Source organism: Gastrolobium bilobum, unplaced genomic scaffold (assembly GCF_033153095.1).
Source record: "Gastrolobium bilobum isolate Gb01-03AN ecotype WA unplaced genomic scaffold, APGP_CSIRO_Gbil_v1 utg2184, whole genome shotgun sequence".
NCBI classification, from domain to species: Eukaryota; Viridiplantae; Streptophyta; class Magnoliopsida; order Fabales; family Fabaceae; genus Gastrolobium; species Gastrolobium bilobum.
The window spans coordinates 165,265-183,195 of record NW_026899222.1 but is presented as its reverse complement, the minus strand read 5'-3'; the positions used below and the strand labels follow the sequence as shown (position 1 = coordinate 183,195).

Here is a 17,931-nt window from a genome sequence, read left to right as displayed (position 1 = left end):
TTATATAATTTTAATTGTCTGGACAAGTTATTTTTACTTAAAAGTTTTATATTAATTTTTTTATTGATTCATTTGTATCAAATGATTCACATAATTAAAAAATTTGAGACATTATATTTAAATAGAATTAATGGACAAAATTGATAGTGCAACTTAAATTAATGTAAAATGATTTTAACCCTCAATTGTCATTTTTAAAATATTGAAAACATAATGAAATTGAATAAAATTAATAAAACATATTATATTTAATTCGACTTTTTTCTTCATTTTTTCCTTAATTTTGAAAAAAATGCAATGGAATTACTCTATCTAATAATAATAAAATTTATAAATCTTATTATTTTATTTACTTCTTAAATAATATATTTTTTTTGATAATTATAAAACTTGTGTATCTAATGTTCCATCCACCAAATTTGATAGTGATAAAATTGTAATTTACATAAAAGAATAATAATAATAATAAGACAAGGATTTTAGGAGGTTTCCGCATAATGTAATGTTGGTACATAATGTCACGTGAGTTAATACTCAAGAAAGGGATAAAATGAGTGTTTAAAAAAATTACTTTTTATTTCTAATAATATTTTTCCAAATTTTATATGTTAAAAGTAAATAGCTTGAAATAAACAATGCAAATAATTTAATGTTGAAAAAACTATCAACTTATAGCAGAAAAAGAATAAACACAAATGGGGCTCAGAATTTAAAGCTTGTAAAAACTTGAAAGGAAACTGTAAAAAAAAAACAAAAAAACAAAAAATAAAAAATAAACTCTCTCGTCCATCACCATTAATGAGCAATTGAAACTTTGATGATATCATGTTTGCCTATATTTTGATTTATTTTTATTTAAATTTTTTTAAATGCGCTGAATCTGATGAAAGAAATTTTTGAAATTTAACTTTAAATGGACCACAAACTTGCCCTAACCAATAGAATTTTTGGTCCATACAAATCTTTTTTTGTAAGTTATTTGATTCTGGGATTTTTTTTTGTCCTAACTCGCAATGACTAGATAAGCTGATCAATTTTAACAACTCTACAAATTTATCATTATATTTTTGCGAAAAAAAAAAACTTTTTCCAGACTTGAATCCGGCTACAAAAAATTAACCTTAGCATTGTTAAAGGCTCACCTTTTTTAATTCAATTGGTAACAATAAATTATTATTCGATAGGCAATAACTTGAAAAAGCATTGAGTTTTGATCAATATAATTTACATACTTTTGAAAATTAACAAAAAAAAAAAAAAACCCAAGTAATCCATACCGTCGTGATCTAATCTAGCTACTCTCAGCTCAATGTATAAACTTCTGTCAACTCAATTATGCATCAATGCCTCTTCAACAGTTCAAACTAAAGACGGAGACATTTTATTAATTTTGAGCAAATCATTATATTTGTATATGTAAAAATAAACATACAAAAAAAAGGACATAAATATCTATTTGTAGCAAAATTAACATGACAGAAAGAAGAGATTGACAATAAATCATTTTATTCGTTGGAGTGATTAAACACAAAGTACATTAATCCAAAAGAGATTACAAAACTCTGACATTTTTATATAACCATACAATACATCTCAATCCCAATTTAGAGAAAAGAAATTACGAAAAGCTAATTGGTAAGTTGGAAAGCCACCCATCTTTGTTGATGAAAGAAGATAAAGAAAATTCGTTTAGCTCTGAGGAAGTAAGTTTCTTTTCCCACAAACGTTTTGAAGTATTAGCCCCTGGACCAGTACAGTTGACCTCAGCATAAGTAAACTTGTACCTGCATAATAAAATTGTTTACAAATTAATTAAGATAAAAGTAATAAAATGAGGAGAATGATTCATTTACAAATTTCTTTTACAAATTACATTAAGTATAACCGGTGATACACTCTTGATTGAAGTATGACCGGTCATACTTAGTATAGTTTGCAAGAATTTGTAAATATAATTTTTCTCATAAAATAAAATAAAAAGGGGTTGAAAGGCTTTGAGACTTGATCCTGTCTACTAGCAAATTCTCACCCCGTACGTAGATGTTTATATAAGTATTATTATACTATGAGAATTGTAGTATCTCTCCCCTTGAAATAATATATAACCTTTCATTCCCATTTCCCAACTTTTACATAAGAAAATAAAAAGTAAATCTACACTCTTGATTTTTTTATATAAATTTTATTTTTTATTTTTTAAAGTGCACTCCCTCAATTAAAAAGATATCAATTCCCTCTCTATATGATCCTACAATCATCTAAATAGTTTGTAATAATAGAAGTGAACCCTACTCTTGGCCGTTGAAACGCCAGGAATTCCATCCTTCTGGGGTTACTACCGAAGACAAGTATGTTTCTTGAAATATAACTCTGGAGTAATTTCGATAGGCTCTTCCAAGATTTACTTGACCACTCCCATATACAAATCCCTTTTTGAATATAAAACCACTTGTATCTTTTTCTGATTCACGGGCTTGAGCTGTTATAAAACCCGGAGGAGATTTTCCTTGCGTGGCATGGATTTTACAATCCTACAAGTGAAAAACCACATAAAACCAAATTCTCCATCATTTCATTTCATTCGCAAAAAGAGATACCCAAAAATTAATTATTATTATTTATTTATGTATTACCTCATAATAAGATTGACCACCACCATAAATGAAGTCCACTTCACCTTGAATATAGCAATCTTTAAAGTAATGGCGTCCCATTGCATCAAACAAAGTGTCTTGTAAACCCATGAAAGCACACTTATAGAAGACAGATTTGTCTCCATAGATGCTTGCTGCCATTGCTGGTGACATTGGTCTTTCTCCCACCAGATTAAATGAGTTCTATAAATATTACCCATTGATACACTATTAGAAACAAGATTTGGAGTGTTTTCAAATTGTTACTATATATCCTTACGTGAAAATATAATATTGTTTACCTGGAAGGTAATGCCATGTACAATAACATTGGATGGTGAAGAAGTGAACGTAGCAGCAGTATTTTTATCATTTGTAATGGTCGTGACATCTTTGCCATCGCCCTCTAAGAAGACGCAAGACTTGTATAAGGAGATTTGAACTTTCTCTCTGCAAAATCACAATATATAGGTAAGAATAAAATTACAATATATACTATCTTTTATATAAATATAATAAGTAATAACGTTACAACTTACACGTATATACCAGCATTTATATGAACTTTGACCCATCGATCATTGTTATCCTTTATCGAATCAATGGCAGCTTGAACCGTTTTGAATTCTCCTTTGCCATATCGATCAACAAGTATGGTATTTGTGATTTCCCTTCCACCACAATCCATGGCTCTACCAACCCAGAAAGAGCAGCTAAAAAACAAAATGAGAGAGAAAAAGAATGGTCGAAGAAGCACCTCCATGAGGATTGATCAATGTCGAATGTTTTTTTGCAAACATCCTCCATACTTCATATATAAATAAAGGAGAATGATTCGTTTATGAATTTTTTTTACAATTTTTTTCAAATTATACTATATACTCTTGGCAATACATAGATACATAGTGTAATATAATGTATTTATGGGAGTACATAGTGTAATTTGTAAAAAAAATAATTTGGAAATATAACATTTCCCATAAAGGGGAAGGTTATATTTTTTTTTTTTTTTGATAACAGGGGAAAGTTATATTTACAACTTGTTTTCATTTACAACCTCTTACAACCATATCTTAACAGTTGATTTCCGTCAATCAATGGTTAAGATTTTCGCAAATCAAATTTATTAATTAATTATTAATTCCCAATAAATGATAACTGTTGATTGACGAAAATCAACGGCTAAGATATAGTTGTAAGAGGTTGTAAACGAAAATAAGTTGTAATTATCACCTTCCTCAGTTTTAAAATATTAAATGTTTTCTAAGAGATCAAGATACTATATTATTTTATCCTTTCATTTAATTTTCTATTTTAAATAGAATTTGATTTGATCCTTTAAAAGGATTTATAATCATTCTTTATTTAATTTAAATGTAATATATTTTGTGTGTGAATAAAGTCATTTAAAGTACTAATTGATATTGTGTTTATTGCCGTTTTTTACTTTATTCAGATTCTGATTAAAATAGCACTTTTTTGCAAAATTTAATAAAAATAAATAAAATTATCATAAAACTTTTATTCTGTTACTGGTTAATTGAAAAAAAAGGATATTTTGTAATGGGCTATATTTCTTTGGGAGCAATCATCAATGGAAGGGAATAAAGTATTAACATATCATCTCAAAACATATTCTTAATAACTTGGGTTTATTAAGGAATATAAAAATATTAAATGAGAAAGAATAATTATAAATCATCCCAATTAGTTATTTTTATAAAATGTATTGAATATTTTACATCCCTAAAATAATAATTACACTATTTATTTAAGTATTAACAAAATTAAAATTATAATATTTTAAGAAGATTTGATAAATCTTAATTAAAAATATGTATCTTGGTTTACTGAAATTATTATGATGATTTAAAGAAAAGCAATAAATATTATTTTATTTATTAACTCGTTCAAAGAAAAACATTAACAAAATATTAAATTTTTTCTAAAACTTAATAAAAATTAAATAATATATGTTTTAAAATATAAATGGTATTCAATTTTTGCTTTATTTTTTTTATAAAATTGAACACATAACCTAATACAACTTAACCAAACTCCTTACCACTAGACCAATCCTAAAGACTTTTTAATATTTCTTCTTTAAATATAAGTATTGATTTGCTACTTTTTCAGTTGGTTGGTCCTTAAAATTTTTTTAAACTAAAAAAAAAAGATAGGATATTGTAACGACCAAATAATGTTATCACTATCATATCTCAACTATTAATTTTCGCAAATTAACGTTATCATTTATTGTAAATTAATATTTAATTAATAAATTTGATTTGTGAAAATAATAACCGTTGATTGACGGAAATCTACGGTTAAGATATTGTATATCAATATCCTATCTCAATGGAATTTAAAGCCTCGCAGTTGCAATTGCTTGGTTAGTTTGTAGCATATCCCTTCCGCATTTATTTCGTTTGTCTTAAAATATATTTCGCTTTTGAGATAATCACAAAAAAAACCTATACAATAACTTTAGTTATAAGAATATAATTGTATTTAAATAAACTATTTAAATTTTTTTTCTGTAAGCTGAACATAAAATTATTTCCTAAGCATATAGGTGAATGAATGGTGATAAGGGATGAAAAAAAAAGTTACAAAATCATCATTGTTAATTTATATAATGATGATTAAATCCTTGCATAAAACATAATTATGTTAAATAACACATCTATTTATGAGAAGCTTATACGAGACTCTTCTCCTCACGCTAGAAAGCCTCACTTGACCAAGCGGGATGAGAGAAAAAAATTAACATTAAAGTTCGTAGGCCTAAAGACGATGGTGGACTTGGCCTTCGTAATCATAAGACGAGAGGGAAAAAAAAAAGATAAACTAAGCTTTCTTATGGCTCGTTTGTATTGCCTTTTCAAGAAAGTCCTTTTTATCGCTTCCTTCTTTTAAAAGTACTTTCTATAAAAGTTACAGTTATTTAGTTTTTTAAAAAATATTTGATTTTTGAAAAAAAAATTGGCTTTTGACTTCTGTTTTTTTTAAAAGCTAAAATTTTTAGCTTCTGAAAAAAAGTAGATTTTTGGCTTTTTTATGACTTTTGCTTTTTTTAGAAGCAGACATCCAAACAGACTTTTTTCAAGAAGTGTTTTTTTTAAAAGCAGCTTTTGAAGAAAAAAATGTTCATCCAAAAGGGCTCTTAATGAAGCGAAGGTATTGACATTTGAATCAAGATAGAAGTGAATATAATTAATGTCTAAGAAGATCTCATCACCAATGTTCGGGCTAAAAGCAACTCAGCATATATATATGGAATTTGCATTTATCATTTAACATGACACAACAAAGTTTTCTACACACACAATATTTTGTGGGGCCAACACTTTTTAAAACAAAAAAAACTAAGGCACGCAAAACGAATCTCTATAACATTACACGATCACTTTTCCTACAACATAACTCTTATAAAACCCTACATATATATATATATATATATATATATATATATATTTGAGATAGGATCTTTTGACACAAATTTGACACCTCATATAAGAGCCATTAGATAAAAAAAGATCAATAGTTTCACATGCTTACAAATCAGAGTCGTTGGTCTTATTTTTATCTAATGACTCTCAGATGATGTGTCAAAGGATCCTACCTCTACATATATATATGGAAAAAATATTTCTACATCCACTTTATATAAGGTTATCTACAGTTATCCCAAAAACTATGTCGTTTTGGTTAATGAATGGTGTTTCTGTAATTTTAGGTGAATTAATGAATGGTGTTTTCATAAGATGCATATGATAAAAAAAAATTACGGAAACACCTTTCATTAATTCTCCTAAAATTATATAAACATCATTCATTAATCAAAAAAACGTAGTTTTTTTTAGGGTAGCTGTAGATAACTTTATCTAAAGTTGCTATGGAAATGTTTACCCATATATATATAGGTAAAATCATTTCTGCAGCCGCTTTACGTACAACAACGACAGGTGTATAGTTATGATTTCTCACATTTAATGCTTTCATCTTTTGTATGGTTATGATTCCTCGCATTTACTGCTCTCAAGTATATATATGGCAAGTATTTGATTGCTGCACGTACAGCAACTGCAGAAATTTAAATCCCATATATATATATATATATAGGGGATTACATTTATGCAGCTGTTGTACGTGCAACAATCAAATACTTGTCATATATATACTTGAAAACATTAAATGCGGGTAATCAAAACCACACAAAAGATGAAAGCTTTAAATAAGGAGAATCATAATCCTACACCTGTCATTGTTGTACGTAAAGCGGCTGCAGAAATGATTTAACCATATATATAGGAGAATGATCCGTTTACAAACTTTTTTTACAAATTACACTAAATATGACCGGTCATACACTCTTGATTGAAGTATGACTGGTCATACTCAGTGTAGTTTGTAAATAAAAAGTTTATAAATATATTTTTTTCCGTATATATATAAATAAGAAGGTTATAATTACAAACTCTTACAAATTATAATATGTCTCACCGGTCATACACTAATCAAGATTGTATGACGGGTCATACTTAGTGTATTTCGTAAAAAAAAATTGTAAACGGATTCTTTCCCATACACACACACATATACAACTTATCATTTCTGAAGCTGTTTGAGATAATTTTATATTCGACTACTAAATCATAACCATACAAAAATTAATCAACGATGATAAAGGAAGAGGGAGAAAAGGGGAATCATAACCATTTAAAGATAAAACAATTAATATAAAAAAGTAAATAAACAAAACGACGTAGTTATAAGGTGACCGGAGATAAATATATCTCAAGCAGCTTGAGAAATATTCTTCTCATATATATAAACTAATAAGTTCAACTGATTTTGTTTTCAATATGCAACTAGTAATTAAATAATTAATAGCCAAAACTCACTCAATTTTATTACATCTTAATAATAAAGTAAAATAAATATTATAACATAAAAATTATAAGGGAAAACTTCAAAAAATCCCCTATGAGTTTTCTTAATTATCACTTACCCCTCACAAATTGTTTGAATCATTTACACCCTTATTTAGATTTTTTTTATCACTTACCTTCTTGACCCCTAACTTAGGGGAGTAAATGATAAAAAAAACTTTAAATCAGGGAGGTAAATGATTCAAAATTTTGGAAAGGAGGTAAATGATTATGAAGAAAGTTATAGAGATTTTTTTTGAAGTTTTTCCAAATTATAATTATATGAAAATACGTAACTTTAAATGGACCACAAACTTGCCCTAACCAATAGAATTTTTGGTCCATACAAATCTTTTTATTGTAAGCTATTTGATCGTGCGAGTTTTTTTTGTCCTAACTCGCAATGACTGGATAAGCTGACCAATTTTAATAACTCTACAAATTTATCATTATATTTTTGCGAAAAAAAAACTTTTTCCAGACTTGAATCCGATATAAAAAATTAACCTTAGCATTGTTGAAGGCTCACCTTTTTAATTCAATTGGTAACAATAAATTATTATTCGATAGGCAATAACTTGAAAAAGTATAACACCCTGTAGTACTCCGATTGTTAACATACATGATATTTAACATACACAGCGAAAGATTTTATTTTAAAAGAATAATAAAATTTCTTATAAAAATACGAGTAAAATTTTTTCAAAATTTTTTCTAAAATATTTTCAAATCGTTCATCTGATATATTGCAGTCGCGTAACATAAACATCCAAGTCTACTAATTAAAACCATTGGCCATCACTAGTGGCCGTTGACCATCCAGATATGACCTCAAATGTCATTCCTGACGGAGTCTCATGGACAACATAACGGTTGTATTTCGGCTAATTGGGAACATGAGTCCTACACAAACAACAACCTGATAGATACAATAATTAAATAGACAGCTTGCAAGTCCCACGGGGACTGCAATCCCCTCAATAGGTCAATACAAACAATATGGCTCAATGCCTAATTAACTGAATACTTACATCAATTCTACATAAATTTCCAACGTCTAAGCATCAGTAAATAATCCATGGCTCCAATCATACAGTCATGAGCCTAAATAAATACATCATATAATCTCAACAAAAGATAATTAAGCATGTTAATAAATCTACATCCCATCATACAGTCTAAATATAATAAAGATAAATCAGCAGCATCATCCACTACTCCAAGACGGGGGCCTTGTCCTTAGAAGCATCACCACTACTCTGGTTACCTGAAATGATGTCCCCAAACGGGGTGAGATAACACATCTCAGTAAGCTCAAGGTTCATAGAGGATCCTCTAATCCCCTGAGCCCACTTCTTGTATGACAAGTCAAATATAAAGCATATAATACATGCATGCAGCATAAACATAGCATCATCATATCATCCTTGTGTAACCCCAGGGTCAAAGCCATAGACGGTTACACATATGTGACTCCAGGGTCAAGCCATAGACAGTCAACACAACCTCTGTATGAAATAGCTCCCAGAGTCAAGTCATAGGCAGCCTACATACCATAATCACTGGCCAGAATTCTTATAACATATATCATCAGTGCATCATCATAACATCAAGAATCATATAACATCTATATGAATGTGAATGAATGCACATATACATTATACCACATACTTCCATACAATATAACCATAATATCCACCATCATGGTGGGGCCACAAGAGAGAGGATGCATCTAGAACTAGAAGCTTACCTCACTGAGCTTATCACAAGCCCAACTCCAACTGTAAATTACGTATACTCCAACAAACCCCCAAGTGTCAAATCCTCTAGGCCAACCTAGAGCATGAATCATTTATATCATTAATACTCAATCACTTAATGATTCCACATTTCATTCTTACATGCCAATAATATGCCCATTACAAGTTTAGACCATTTATTACTTAATTTCATGTTTTTGATGTATTATGAAGTGTTCACTTATTACACAATCAACTACGTAGTTTAAGCACCTCACATAATTTTAGAATCACACTCTAGGATCACTAAGGTAACTTAGATTATTTTCAACTCATTCAAGCCATATATATAATTATTATAAGTTACTAAGGGGTTCCTATAAGCCCACTTAGCCTAAATCTCACTTTTACGGTTTTCTTATAACTGTACATGCTTCTGTTTTTTAGTCACTGTATGCAACCCACTTGTTATAAAATTCTCATCTTTTAGTATATTAATATAGACTCAATTAAATTTCCAACAAGGTATCACATTCCTCATTTGGAGTTTTCTATCTCCGGTTATCACCATTTGAAGTTGGACAAGCAAAGCTGCCTGCCAACTTCGAACAGAGCCCTAAATATCCCTCACCATTTCTGCGATTCTGGAAAATATACTAAACCAATTGATCTCAAATTTTTATACTAACAACTAGACATCTTTAGCTTTAATTAGACATATTATGAGCTTAATTTGAGTAAGAACTAAGGGAGAAACAATTTGTGGAAGTTGAATCCATGTACAGCTGTTGCACATGACCTCCCAGGGCAGCCTAGACTCAATCGAACCTACAGAATACTATACATCCTCCAATGGTACCAAATTTTGACACCACATAGCTAACATCTCAAGATTCAAAATGATATAAGGCACATCCCTATAGGACCTCTGTGGAGGGAGATATGCTCTCCACAAGTTAGCCCAAAAACTGGTCATTTAACCCTAAGTGTGTTTAATTATCATACCTTAATTACCTTTGGTTAGCAACTCTAAGTCACTTTAATTCTTGGATTTTTCTATTATTAGGCCACATTATGAAATCCCACTTAGTCATATAATGTCATGGTACCTCAAGTTCACTAATTGCATGATTAATGTTCCTAACCCTAATTAGGTTCACTTTTAGGGTTTAATATTTAATTAGTGTATTATGCATAGTCCACCTCACTTAACCACTAGATTAATGTCCTACTTAGGTCTTAATTTTAATTTTAACACAGTGACCCTAAGTTAATCATATATGGCTGAATTGCTTAGGTATTTAAATTAGTATTTTTAAGCTTATTTCTTAGTCATTTCATTAGTTAATTAGTACCTACACTTAATTAATCCACTAATCTATGATTTCCTAATTTTTATCACAACTAATCCACATTATATCAAAGGGGGCAGATTTGATTAATTATATTTATTAGGGTTTTTAGCCATCCTTAATCAAGATTAGTATGTTTCACTTAAGGATAACCCACTTAATTAATCTTTCTTAGTTTCACTTAGGATTTTTCCACACTTAACAACCTTTCAACAATTTTTAGTCAACAAACCCTAGTTCATCATGTGCCTCCTTTAGGATTCATGTTCATTCTTTTCCATGAAATTCACTCAAGGGTCCAAAGGTGGCACCTTTACACATCAAACCACTCATTTCTTGGTCCAAAACTCACACACCCTCAAGAACAATCATCAAAACCTTTTCTTTTAAAAATTTTCAGTAACATACACCCCACCCACAACACAAAACCGAGACATTAAAGTGAGGAGGGAAAGCTTTTTGGGTCATCTTTTCCCAAGGTGATGCTTACATCTTCGAGCTCACACCTTTAGCTCCAAGCTTCAACTTTTACCAACAAGAATGCTCCTTTAAACAAGAACACACCTTCAAAAATATGCTCACGATTTAGAGCTCATGAACACAAGAGAGAAAGATGAGATTTTTCATGAAAAATTTAGGAAACTTACACTAAAAATCAAGAGAACCAAGCACACAAGCGTTGTTCTTCAAGAGAACTCAAGAACACAACACCATGGCCCTTGGAGCTTAAAAAACCGTGGCTGTACATGAAGGAAATGATCACGAAAATTTGATTCGCACCATGAATATGGTATGATTGTGAAGAGGAGAGTGAGGGGAACAATCTTCGTGAAGGAGTTTTAGTGATTTGGAGAGGTTTTGGAGGAGAAATCTTAGAAAGAAGTGAGAGCAATGTTTGAATTTCAAATTTTAGAGAGAGAGAGAGGTTGGAGGCTCAAAAATTTTAAGGAGAAGGAGGGGATGGTGCCCTAATTAGTGGTGCCATGTCACTTTAGTGGCACTTTGTCCTTTAGTGAGACCCAGTGTAATTTTTATCTGAAACGTCGTCAAATTTTTACCCGGAAACTCCCAAGATTCTAACTTTAAGTACTTAAATTTAATTTTGTCTAATTATCATGTTCATAACTTAAAAATTTGATTAGAAGATCACAAATCCACTAACAGTTGTTAATTGCACTATAGTCTTTACCGGTGTTCTTAACTGTACCCAAATTTTATTATCTTCTTAACTTTAACATTATTGGTCTAATTATGACTTGTTAGGCATATATTGGTGTTTATTTACATATTCTCATCTTTTTTCCGTTCCGGAATTCTACTGGCTACTTCTACAGCAGTGCAAAATACCCGGCAAAAGTGACTTTTTCAAAATATCCCAATATGGATATCAAACTTCATCAAATCATATCAGAACCTCATTCATGATGTTTATATCATTAGATTAGTTCTCTAAATATAATTTGCTAACTTGGAACTATTCTACTGACTGTTACTTCGTCAGCCGTAAAAAACAACACCTGAAAACTCAATTGTTCAGAATATCCCCAATATGGGTATCAAACTTCATCAAATCTTATGCTTATATTATTTATGATAATCATATCATTAGGATAGCTCTCTAACTTAAATTCATTGTATTGGAGCTATTATACAGTCTATTACTGTGTCAGCAGCCAAAAACAGCAGATGAAAATTCACCTGACTGGAATACCCTCAATATGGGTATCAAATTCTTAAAATTTCATTCTCATTCTATTTATAACCAAAAGGTCCTCATCATAACCCTCTGATTCAAAAATCATGTAATTAGAGTTATTATAAAAAGCATTTAGTTTTGATCAATATAATTTACATACTTTTGAAAATTAACCAAAAAAAAAAAAACCCCAAGTAATCCATAAAGTTGTAATCTAATCTAGCTACGATCAGCTCGATATATAAACCTCTGTCAACTCAATTATGCATCAATGCCTCTTCAACAGTTCAAATTAAAGGCGGAGACATTTTATTAATTTTGATCAAATCGTTATATTTGTATATGTAAAAATAAACATAAAAAAAGGACATAAATATCTATTTGTAAGCTAATTTAGCAAAATTAACATGACAGAAAGAAGAGATTGACAATAATCATTTTATTCGTTGGAGTAATTAAACACAAAGTACATTAATCCAAAAGAGATTACAAAACTCTGACATTTTTATTTAACCATACAATACATGTTAATCCCAATTTAATGAAAAGAAATTACGAAAAGCTAATTGGTAAGTTGGAAAGCCACCCATCTTTGTTGATGAAAGAAGATAAAGAAAATTCATTTAGCTCTGAGGAAGTAAGTTTCTTTTCCCACAAGCGTTTTGAAGTATTAGCCCCTGGACCAGTACAGTTGACCTCAGCATAAGTAAACTTGTACCTGCATAATAAAATTGTTTACAAATTAATTAAGACAAAAGTAATAAAACAAAATAAAAGGGGTTGAAAGGCTTTGAGACTTGATCCTGTCTACTAGCAAATTCTCATCTCGTACGTAGATGTTTATATAAGTATTATTATACTATGAGAATTGTAGTATCTCTCCCCTTGAAATAATAAGTAACCTTTCATTCCCATTTCCCAACTTTTACATAATAAAATAAAAAGTAAATCTAAACGAGTAGCGTTATACTTATAACCTAAAAGTTTTACAATCACTTATAACTTATTTTTTTATCGTTGATTTTCGTCAATTCAACGCTTGTCATTTATCGGGTCACATTTATTTTTAATTATTAATTTTTAATAAATTATAACCGTTAGATTGATGGAAATCAACGGTGAAAAAATAGTCTGTCAGGTGTAAAATTTTTAAGTTCTAAGAATAACGCTCCTCAATCTATACTCTTGAGTTATTTTTTTATTATTTTTATATTAATTTTTAAAGTGCACTCCATAAATTAAGAAGTTATCAATTCCCTTTCTATGATCATACAATCATCTAAATAGTTTGTAATAAAAGAAGTGAACCATACTCATGACCCTTGTAATTCCATGAATTCCATCCTTCTGGGGTTACTACCGAAGACAAGTATGTTTCTTGAAATATAACTCTAGAGTAATTTCGATAGGCTCTTCCAAGATTTATATGACCACTCCCATATACAAATCCCTTTCTGAATACAAAACCACTTGTATCATTTTCTGATTCACGGGCTTGGGCTGTTATAAAACCCGGAGGAGATTTTCCTTGCGTGGCATGGATTGCACAATCCTATATACAAGTGAAAAACCACATAAAATCAAATTCTCCATCATTTCATTTCATTCAAAAAGAGATACCCAAAAATTAATTTAATTTTTTTATTTATGTATGTATTACCTCATAATAAGATTGACCACCACCATAAATGAAGTCAACTTCACCTTGAATATAACAATCTTTAAAGTAATGGCGTCCCATTGCATCAAACAAAGTGTCCTGTAAACCCATGAAACCACACTTATAGAAGACAGATTTGTCTCCATAGATGCTTGCTGCCTTTGCGGGTAACATTGGTCTTTGTCCCACCAGATTGAATGAGTTCTATAAATATTACCCATTGATACAATATTAGAAACAAGATTTGGAGTGTTTTCAAATTGTTACTATATATCCTTATTACGTGCTAACATAATACTGTTTACCTTGAAGGTAATGCCATGTACAATAACATTGGATGGTGAAGAAGTGAACGTAGCAGCAGTGTCTTTATCATTTGTAATGGTCGTGACATCTTTGCCATCACCCTCTAAGAAGACGCAAGACTTGTATAAGGAGATTTCAACTTTCTCTCTGCAGAATCACAATATATAGGTAAGAATAAAATTACAATATATATTATCTTTTACATAAATATAATAAGTGATAACGTTACAACTTACACGTATATACCAGCATTTATATGAACTTTGACCCATCGATCATTGTTATCCTTTATCGAATCAATGGCAGCTTGAACCGTTTTGAATTCTCCTTTGCCATATCGATCAACAAGTATGGTATTTGTGATTTCCCTTCCACCACAATCCATGGCTTTACCAACCCAGAAAGAGCAGCTAAAAAACAAAATGAGAGAGAAAAAGAATGGTCGAAGAAGCACCTCCATGAGGATTGATCAATGTCGAATGTTGTTTGCAAACATGCTCTATAGTTCATATATAAATAAAATCTGCAAGACTTAACTAACACTTCTATCCATTCTCATTGATGATAATTACACCACAATCACAAGATCAGCATTGACAAATTAAATTATTAACTAGTTTTAAAAAATTAAATGTTTTATAAGAAGTGTTATATTTACAAACTTTTTGTTTATAAACTACAGTATGTACTGCCAGAAGTATATTAAGTTACACTTTGTACTTCCGAGAATAATAGTGTAATTTGCAAAAATTTATAATTTTTTTTTAAATGGATCCTTCCCCTTTCTAATTGTCAAGATACTATATTATTTTTTCCTTTTATTTATTTTTCTATTTTTTTTGGACAATTTTAATTTTCTATATTAAATAGAATTTGATTTAATCCTTTAAAAGGATTTATTATCATTCTTTATTTAATTTATATGTAATATATTTTTTGTGTGAATAAAGTCATTTAAAGTACTAATTGATATTGTGTTTTTTGCCCATTTTTACTTTATTTAGATTCTGATTAGAATAGCACTTTTTTGCAAAAATTATTAAAAATAAATAAAATTATCATGAAACTTTTATTCTGTTAATGGTTAATTGGAAAAAAAAAGGATATATTGTAATGGACTATATTTATTTGGCAGCAATCATCAATGGAATGGAATAAAGTATTAACATATTATCTCAAAACATATTCTTAATAACTTGGGTTTATCAAGGAATATAAAAATATTAAATGAGAAATAATAATTATAAATCTTCCCAATTAGTTATTTTAATAATTTTTATAAAACGTATTGAATATTTTATATCCCTAAAATAATAAGTACACTATTTATTTAATATTTTTTTTATCAAGTATTAAAAACATTAAAATTATAATATTCTAAAAAGATTTAATAAATCTTAATTAAAAATATAAGTTTTTAGTATCTTGGTTTTCTTAAATTATTATGATGATTTAAATAAAAGCAATAAATATTATTTTATTTATTAACTAGTCCAAAGAAAAACATTAACAAAACATTAAATTTTTTCTAAAACTTAATAAAAATTAAATAATATATGTTTTTTATAGCCAATAATATATGTTTTAAAATATAAATGGTATTCAATATTTCCTTTATTATTTCTATAGAATTGAACACATAATCTAATACAACTTAGCCAAACTCCTCATCACTAGACTAATCTTAATTGCTTTTTAATATTTCTTCTTTAAATATTAGTATTGATTGGCTACTTTTTCAGTTGGTTGGTCCTTAAATTTTTTTAAAACTAAAAAATAAAAAAATTGTATGGGATTTAAAGCCTTGCGGTTGCAATTGCTTGGTTAGATTGTAGCATATCCCTTCCGCATTTATTTCGTTTGTCTTAAAATATATTTCGTTTTTAAGATAATCACAAAAAAAAAAAAAAACCTATACAATAACTATAGTTATAAGAATATAATTGTATTTAAATAAATTATTTATTTTTATCTGTAAGCTGAACATAAAATTATTTCCTAAGCATATAGGTGAGTGAATGGTGATAAGGGATAAAAAAGAAAAAATATTGGAATAAAAAAATTATGAAATCATCATTGTTGATTTATATATTGTGTGGAACCAATGCAAACATAAAGATTCAAGGATCTTGATGATAACAAACAAAGCATGGAAAGAAGGCCTCAAGGTGCAACGATAAAAAAGAAATAATCAAATGACATTCATGAAGCTCATCAAGATTCAAGCTTCAAAGGGAGAATCCAAGTCCAAGAGTCTCAAGCAATATCCTCTAGGACTTAGAATTCATCCCGAGAGTAATTGACCTCTTGCATGAGAAAGCTCAATATATTTCTGTTAAAATACATGCATCAAATCACCATTTGATTGCAAAAAGGTTTTCTAGCATAATACGTCTGTTAAAATATGTTTTCAAAATATAATCAAGTGATTAAACATGTTAGAAAAGGTTTTGAAATAAAGTAGAATGCTCTAGAACGATTTTTCAGCCTTTTCAACAGGCTGGGAATCGATTCCCTTCACTTGGGAATCAATTCCCTCTCACTGAAAAAGATGGGAATCGATTTTCAAATAAAAGGAATCGATTCCTACTGCACCAGAAGACAAAAATAACGGTTATAAAATGCTAGTTTGCGAAAATGAGTGTGTAAACAGCCATGAGCCCCTCTATAAATAGAGACTACTGTTTTCCTTGATGTGATACACTTCTTGATCATTATTACTCATTAATTCTCATTCTATTTGCATTAATTCTTGTCTTCTTGATCATAAATTCACTTTGAGCTTTATTCTTGTGAGAGTGTCAACAACCATTATTCTTCAACTTGTGTTATTTGTACTTAGAGTACTTAGCCATTGTTAAACACCTTCCTTTGATTTCTTGAGTAGTTAGGGGAATGAACCTTATACACTTGAAAGGTCACCAAATTTCTAAAAAAATTTGGAGTGAAAAATTGTAAGGCATCAAGAGCCTGAAGTCTTGAAAGGTTGTAATGGTTTGTCAAGCACCCTCAAGCTTGATAGTTAGTGAAAAGAATTGATCGAACGACTTCAGTCTGGACGTAGGTCACGGTGGTGGTGACCGAACCAGGATACATCTAGTTTGCAATTTCTCTAACCTTAATCTCTTTATTTAAGTATTAAAATTGCATTTTAGATTGTCTCTATATATTCGCTTGCTTAATTTGTTGTTCACTACACTTGCTCTTACACTTAGATTTTTCCTTATTAAATCACTTTATTGAAGAAATAGTCTTTAAAATATCAAAGGAGGTACTTTGTGAAAAGATTTTGTAAAACTGAATTCACCCCCCTCTTGAGTATTGAAGCCACTTGTCCAACATATTGATGATTAAATCCTTTCATAAGACATAATAATCATGTTAAATAACACATCCAAAAGCTTATATGAGGTTCTTCTCCTCACGTTAGAAAGTCTCACATGACCAACCGAGATGAGAGAAAAAAAATTAACATTAAAGTTCGTAGGCCTAAAGATGATGGTGGACTTGGCTAGGGATGTGAATGGGTCGAACCGAACCAATTTTTTTGAAAAACCAAATGGTTCGGTTCAAAAATGGTTCGGTTCAGTTTGAAACTAATTCGGTTCGGA

General features: G+C 29.5%; 2 protein-coding genes across 2 annotated transcripts; both read right to left on the bottom strand.

The window, feature by feature from the left end:
- Positions 1-1,618: 1,618 nt before the first annotated feature.
- On the bottom strand, positions 1,619-3,327 carry LOC133288470 (putative pectinesterase 10). The gene is made up of 5 exons (XM_061486224.1): positions 3,173-3,327; positions 2,936-3,083; positions 2,634-2,837; positions 2,293-2,531; positions 1,619-1,784 (listed from the first exon to the last, which is right to left on the bottom strand). Exons 1-5 carry the CDS (start codon positions 3,319-3,321, stop codon positions 1,619-1,621), a joined length of 906 nt encoding a protein of 301 aa, XP_061342208.1. The 5' UTR covers positions 3,322-3,327.
- A 9,579-nt stretch (positions 3,328-12,906) lies between these two features.
- On the bottom strand, positions 12,907-14,711 carry LOC133288469 (probable pectinesterase 55). The gene is made up of 5 exons (XM_061486223.1): positions 14,557-14,711; positions 14,320-14,467; positions 14,015-14,218; positions 13,668-13,906; positions 12,907-13,072 (listed from the first exon to the last, which is right to left on the bottom strand). Exons 1-5 carry the CDS (start codon positions 14,703-14,705, stop codon positions 12,907-12,909), a joined length of 906 nt encoding a protein of 301 aa, XP_061342207.1. The 5' UTR covers positions 14,706-14,711.
- Positions 14,712-17,931: the final 3,220 nt, after the last annotated feature.

What these genes read in the sequence shown, in the direction of transcription:
- LOC133288470 (XM_061486224.1), bottom strand. Translation starts at nt 3,321, where the DNA reads ATGGATTGTGGTGGAAGGGAAATCACAAATACCATACTTGTTGATCGA. An exon ending in ATAAATGCTGGTATATACGT is followed by an intron (nt 3,084 to 3,172) that starts GTAAGTTGTAAC and finishes GTGATTTTGCAG; the next exon opens with AGAGAAAGTTCAAATCTCCT. An exon ending in GTGGTCAATCTTATTATGAG is followed by an intron (nt 2,532 to 2,633) that starts GTAATACATAAA and finishes TTTCACTTGTAG; the next exon opens with GATTGTAAAATCCATGCCAC.
- LOC133288469 (XM_061486223.1), bottom strand. Translation starts at nt 14,705, where the DNA reads ATGGATTGTGGTGGAAGGGAAATCACAAATACCATACTTGTTGATCGA. An exon ending in ATAAATGCTGGTATATACGT is followed by an intron (nt 14,468 to 14,556) that starts GTAAGTTGTAAC and finishes GTGATTCTGCAG; the next exon opens with AGAGAAAGTTGAAATCTCCT. An exon ending in TACATGGCATTACCTTCAAG is followed by an intron (nt 14,219 to 14,319) that starts GTAAACAGTATT and finishes TAATATTTATAG; the next exon opens with AACTCATTCAATCTGGTGGG.